This window comes from Nanorana parkeri, unplaced genomic scaffold (genome assembly GCF_000935625.1).
Source record: "Nanorana parkeri isolate BGI_ZX_2015 unplaced genomic scaffold, ASM93562v1 scaffold1969, whole genome shotgun sequence".
Classification (NCBI taxonomy): domain Eukaryota; kingdom Metazoa; phylum Chordata; class Amphibia; order Anura; family Dicroglossidae; genus Nanorana; species Nanorana parkeri.
In genome coordinates this window covers 73,359-80,280 of record NW_017308237.1, presented here as the reverse complement: position 1 = coordinate 80,280, position 6,922 = coordinate 73,359, and the positions used below count along the sequence as shown (strand labels likewise).

Sequence of the window (6,922 nt, the reverse complement as noted above, 5' to 3'; positions counted from 1 at the left end):
CAATTTTCTTGCTGACTGTTGACACATTCTGTAGTTATTGGCTTAAGGTGGCTTATGTTACCCATTTGGCTATAATCGCTTTGGTTTATTCCTGATGCTTAAAACATATTTAACAAATTCAAAGAAGTCTAGCTGAATATGACTAGGGATGAGCTCAGGTTTGGACTGAACCTGGTCCATACCTGAGCTCCTCTGAACAAGGAAGTGCCATGAGCACTTATACCCAATAAACTGTTGTATGGGCATTCCTGTCCCGCAGTTGCATGTTAACAAAGGGGTGGGATGCTTGTGCTGACATTATTTGGCTATGTGGCCTTCTTAGGTAAATATTTACCAAATATAGGCATGCAGCCATATAAGATCAATGGGAGGGGCTCCTTCCAAACCGGAGGCCCTCTGAACCTGGATCGAGTTCGGTCCAAACCTGAGTTAATCCCTAATAACTAACTACTACTAGATACACAGTGACCTGGATAGATCAGAACCTTCACAGACTTACATTTTAAATTCTTTTCTATTAGACATAGAGTTATAACAAATCAGGATAGCAGAAAGCAGAGGGAGCACAACACTAATAATTGAGAGTCCAAGTTGATTATTTTGTCATAAAAGATCAAGCAGGCTCATCAACTATGCATAGTAAGTATAGGGACCAACAGCAGCGAGTAAACTGCTGGAGGTTCGGCTCAGATGTTGGATCGGCTGAGTCGAACGTGTTCTTCACTCCGGCTCAGCCGAACATGCTGAGTATGTTCGGTTCGGTTCACTTCAGCTCAGTTATTCACTCAGTGTCGTGAGACCAGGGGTGCCCTCTTACCTGGGGTCCTGGGGGCACAGCAGAGATTGTAAGGTCCTTCTGGGTGTGACCTGGTGCCCGGCAGCGGCGTGTTGCACGTTACGCTGCTGTGGCCTATTAGTCACCTCGGGTGTTGATCATTGCCAGGGAGAGCCTTGTGAGCACACCTTCTCTCCTAGCCATCCCATTGCTTCCTAGGGACCTGTGGCTTCCTTGTTGCCTGGGCAACGGGGGGCATCGCTAGCTCCGGCTGGGTTTTTAATTCCAGCCAGAGCCAAGACTTGTTGCCGAGTTATTCTACCATACCCAAAGCAGCTAAGAATTTCCTGTTTCCTGCCTTCCTTCCCCGCTATTTGGATCTCCTGGTTATCGACTCCTGGCTTGTCTCCCCGTTTATGATACTCGCTGCCTGCCTCGACCCAGACTGTATTTTGACAACGCATTTTGGATCATCCTATCTTGTACCTCAGCCTGGACTCTCCTTCTGGCATTGTTCCCTGCTATTCATTTCCACTCCAGCAAACAGGGGACCTTCTCTTCCTTCCTAATACTCGGCTGCCTTTGGCAGCTTAGTGAATAACCCCCTTAGACCATCATCTAAGGTAAAATAAAATCTGTGGATTTCACGGAAATTGGCAGGCCGTTCTCCTCGCTTCGGCTGTGACTTTGGCCTACCCGAGTTGAAGCATATGTGTTCTGCTCGGCTGCCTTCGGCTGCTGGAAGGGCTTTTGTGAATAGCCCGTACAGAAGCCCTTTAGTTCGGCTGAACTGAAGGGCTCCGGTGGCCGAAGTGGGCCGCAGGATTAGCCGAAGCTACGAATATATCCTTCAGCTCTTTAGTAAATAACCCTCTAAGTCTTTAGTTTGTTTACAATCACATGTAGCATTTTTTGCACAATAAGCTAAAAACCCTTCTAAATTGATTGCTTTTGTCTTCAGTTGTAATGCCTCTAGTTTCCACTTCTGTGGTTCTGTCACATAGCCTTTGAACATTGTGTCTGAGATAGGAACTCTAATTACAGTTTTAGATAAAATAATGATTGTCAATACTCAAAACACACCCCACTAATAAATAACATTCTTGAATATACTGCATTTAAACCAACAAATAAGAACCAAAAAAACCCCCAAAAACGGGCAAATAATGAATAGAAAAAAATGTATAGTGTTTCCCAGGCAACTGCTAATAATGGTGTGGCTAGATGAGAAAGACGGATGCAGACTTATAGTTTTGTTTTGGCTAGTGTTAAAACACAGTTTGAGGACTATCAATAAATAAAAATAGCTTTCTGTTTAGTAGAACTGTATATACGTTTGTAGCACTCACCCCCTAAGGAGCCACTGGAATAACCTGGGTCATCACTCGTTGTCTAGGGGATTTGGTCTTCAGCTGCCTCATTAGCATTTAACCACCCTCTTCGAGTGCCCACAAAGCTGATATCCACTTCAGTAATGCAATGCTGAATAACTTTTATTAACATATTTATACTGGGGAGAGAGGGTATAGGGATCCTAGATATCCAGGGTGTAATTTAAGAAAATGATAATTGGAGTAACAGATGAGCAGGGATGAGCATAAATCCTCAGCAGGTGAGAAACCAGCTTTGATTCTGAGGTCCTCTGTATTCTGTGTACCTTCAGCAGCCATCCACTTTCCTGGTTCTTTTCCTCTGGCAACAGCACAGGCCTCCTCCATAACTGAGGCCGAAGGAAACACTTCCCACACTCCAGCCTCGTGGGTACAGTCAATTCCAGACACCTGGAATTAAAGAGATACATGCCACTATAATCCAACCAGGCTGACTACAGCCCTGGCTATCACTAAATGTCTAGTAGACATGTGCGATTCGTTTCGTTCCGAATCGAAATTCGGACGAATTTTCGGACATTCGGATGTATCCGAATTCCGAATTACAGACATAACGAATGCAAACGAATCCGAATTTCCATTTCCGAAATTCGGTAGCGTTCGTACGAACGTTCGTTTCGGTTCTTATTCGTTTCTTATTCGTTTCTTATTCGTTTCGTTCGTTGGAGCAAAGTGACATTAGAGGAGAAAAATATTTTTTCCCCCTCAAATGTCACTTTTGCTGCAAACGAACGAAACGAATAAGAAACGAATAAGAACGGAAAACGAAACGAACGTTCGTACGACGCTACCGCATTTCGTCCGAATACGAATTCCGAATCCGAATTGACTTTCACACCCGAATCCTGAAAAACGAAATAACACAAATCCGAATTTAAAACGAAACGAAACGAATTTTTTGGCAGTGCACATGTCTAATGTCTAGTAGCCACCTCAAAAAAGTGATGGGGGCTACACTTTCATTCTGTGTGAATTACCCAACATCTGCTCATTAGTTTAAGGGATTTTCCCACACAATCTATAAAACAGTGGCTGTTATGTGAATGGAGCAAAACTGAATATTCTTGTGGTATTTTTCTCTTCTGGTCAAATGTTCTTTTTTCTATTGTTTTAAGCTCTTTTGGTTAGGTTATTTTCTCTTAGCATCACATGTTATTAGGGTATTAGGGAATGATACATTTGCTCAGTGGAAGACAACCAAAATACCGGAAAATAACTATTTGTTAAAAACATTTGCAAGGGTATTATTTGTGACATTTGGGTGAATGTCAACACGTTAGCAGCCCAGTGTGTCTTGTAGAGTCATAGGGGTTGGCAGGAGGAATCTGAGTGATCAGGGGGATAAACGCTATCTGCCATACTGGATAGAAATGGCACCCAGTGCTTTGCAAGGAGGCAAAGATTCAACACACTGTACTGAAAAGATGAGTTTTCATCTTCCTGTTTGCAGGCTATTTTCACTGTTATCTAGTTGAGTCATTAGCAGGGTCACATTAAAAAAGTTCTGCTGTGTTTTCTACTGGTTTATTGGAAAGATTTTGGTACATTAAAGTTCAGTTTTTGATAAACTGTCTGGACACACTAACAGGGTTATTCACAAAAGGGTGAAGAGTTTGTAGAAGGCAGGAGAAGTGAACAATCTAGGACAACATAGCTGAACGTGAAAGTGAGCTGAATTGGAGAATTGTTCCAAACCAGCTATTTTGGCCTAGATTATACACTTCTCCTGCCTTCTCCAAACTCCTAACATATTTTGTAAATAACCCTGTAAATCCATAACAAGCGGAGAAAATTAGCAACATTAGCAATTTTTGCTCCGTATTCATTAATACATCTTTAAACATGTTTTTTTTAATGCAAGCAGTATTAATACTTGAGTTTGAATCGGCATCATCCTTTTGTAGTCTCTGTACAAACAAACTCAGTCTGGATGAGGGAGAAGTAGCACATGAAGCCAAACAGTTGTGAAGCAGTGCAAGGAGCATGCTGATAGGATGAAAAAGGAGAGTAACCGAGAGATTAGCTCATCAGTCTGTTACCTCTACTTTTACTGTCCAAACACAGAATGTGGGAGGGATAAGATCAGCAAGTGTTATTGAACTTCCGCAAAGAAAAATCAGGTCTCCTACCCTACCAGACATCTGTGCAAATCTCAGGATGGACAGATAAACAAATCACTTTTGCAGGTAAAACAGCTCTTGCATATGTATTGCATCTGCGTGTCTGGCTGTTTGCCTGGATCTTAGCACTAGATATTAAAACAGACTGAAAAAAATCAGTTTAGGGCCATACGTTTCTTTTCCATCATTATATGAAAATATTTTCTAATAATCAAATATATTTTGTCAAGACACATCTCAAAATAATATAGATGCAAACAAAGTCAGGCTGTATACATCAGGTTTATTTCAAGAATTTCCACCATAATTTATTGGCTTGCAGTAACTTTTTCAATGAATTTATGATTTCTTTGTTTCGAAAACTATATATAATAGGGTTCAAGAGTGGCGTTAGTACAGAATAATTGATAGCCACCAGTTTGTCATATTCTGGAGTGTAATTACTTTGTGGTCTGATGTACATAAATGCTACACTTCCATAGAAGATAAGAACAACGATAAGATGAGAAGCGCATGTAGAAAAGGCTTTCTTCTGTACACTGCTACACTTCATTTTCAGTATGGTGATTATAATTCTCACATAAGTCACAATAAGAAAAAGAGAGGTCAAGATTATCATGCACAAGCTAATAGCAAAATCGATAATGAAATTAAAGGATGTATCCGTACATGCCAAGTTTAGAAGAGGAGATGAATCACAGAAGAGATGATTTATTTCATTTGGACCACAAAATGGTAGCTGTGAGACTGAAATAAGAAGTGTTACAGGACTCAGAAATCCAAGAGCCCAACAACTTGAGACTAAAATCTTGCTGCGTTTTAAAGTCATTATGTTATGGTACCGAAGAGGATTGCAAATTGCGACCATACGATCATAAGCCATCACATTAAGTAAATAGTTCCCTGTAATACCAAATGAGTGAAAGAGGTACATTTGCATCATACAATCATTGAATGAGATTTGGGTCTTACCCTTCCAAATTATAGTAAGCATACAAGGAATTGTGACTGCTGTGTACCATATCTCAAGAAAAGACAACATACCAATAAAAAAGTACATTGGTGCATGAAGGTGTCTGTCAACAAAGATTAATGCTGATATTGTCACATTGCCAGTTATTATCAGAAAATATGAAATTAATAGGAGACTGAAGAGGAAAGGCCATAACTGGCCTGTGTTGGAAAAACCTAATATTATAAATTGTTCGACTGTTTTATTTAAAAACATTTTTTCTAAAAGTTTAGAATGTTCATGTCCGAGTGCAAAATCTGAGGAAAGGCAAGCAGAAAGATGGACCTAGATACTTTTGTATAGTAGAAAAATGACAACAAACACATATTAGTAGATTTTTATAATACTCTATGGTTTCAAGCGTGACTTAAAATATTTAATGTTTTTATGCTATGCTTTTTTACATGTGTATTTATTTTGCTTGTATGAATATTTTTTTTTTAAAATAAATTCTTTATTTCAAAGTTTTCAAAAGTTTTCCGTCTTTTCCAAACAAAAGAGAAGGACAGATATATGTAATACAGGTAATACAGGTAATACCGATAATAAACAGTGTGATACATAAACATTGCAGCAGCATATTCTGTGGTTGTAATGTCTTCATCGTTTGGAGCTTATACGACAGCCATTTGTCAGGTAGCTATCTCGACTTCCAGCAAATGATACTCAGGAAGGTTAGTCATATACACATAGAAGTATATGGGGATCGTGTGGAAACAATAAGTAGGTGTATCTGAAGGTGGAGGAAGTCGACGCGTACCGTCGCGGGCCCAGGTATAACCAAAAGGCCAAGCGCCGGCACCCGCCACTCCATCCTCCACTGTCGGCTATCTAAACAGACCACAGGGATATTACCAAAGAGGAAGGGGGGTGTGGGGCCAGGTTCTAGAAAGGGAGGGGGTATTGGATACTGACATTTGGAGAAGGAGGGAGAGGGGCAGGCAGCGGGGGGAGAGGAGCTGTGAAGAGGTATGGAGGGGGGTAGGGCGGGAATAAGGTTAGGTGACCTGGGGGTCAGGCACTAGTTCCCGGACCACCTTCTCTACCTGTTCGGTCGCGGCCTACCTCTAGAGGGGACCCTGCAACAGGGTATTGTATTTGGTCGTCTGCGTAAAAGCGGTCCAATATGACCATGTCCTGCAGTGCTTAGCATGTTGGCCTCGTCCAGACCAGACCAGGTCCTCCATTCTCTCCACCTCACCAACTTTATGAAGCCACATGGACACCGTGGGCGTCTGGGTCGATTTCCACCAAGCCGGGATGCAACAACGTGCTGCATTCAGGAGGTGTGGTAGAATAGATGACTTATAGCTTTTCCTTGAGAGGGAGTTGTGGTGAAGGAGAAAAAAGGCTGGATCTTGTGGGATTTCCCTATCGGTAAATTTGCCTAGAAGTGACTTAACTGCGGACCAAAATGGGGTCACTCTGGGGCAAGTCCAGAAGATTATAATAGGCCAGGGTGAAGCCATCCGGACCGGGCGCCTTCCCCGTAGCAGTCTGTGAGATAGCCAGGGCCAGTTCTTCAGGGGTGATGGGAGAGTCCAAAGCTTGAATAGCCTCATTCGGGAGTCGAGGCATCCCTGAGCCCATCAGGTATTCGTGAATGGTCTCTATAGAAGGCCGG

General features: G+C 41.8%; 1 protein-coding gene across 1 annotated transcript; it reads right to left on the bottom strand.

Annotated features, from left to right (window-relative positions):
- Positions 1-4,569: 4,569 nt before the first annotated feature.
- Positions 4,570-5,514, bottom strand: LOC108800240 (olfactory receptor 6N2-like). The gene has a single exon (XM_018572205.1). It carries the CDS (start codon positions 5,512-5,514, stop codon positions 4,570-4,572), a length of 945 nt encoding a protein of 314 aa, XP_018427707.1.
- Between the last annotated feature and the right edge of the window lie 1,408 nt (positions 5,515-6,922).

Bases quoted from the DNA above. Each gene is read 5' to 3' on its own strand.
- LOC108800240 (XM_018572205.1), bottom strand. From the start codon at position 5,514: ATGTTTTTAAATAAAACAGTCGAACAATTTATAATATTAGGTTTTTCC.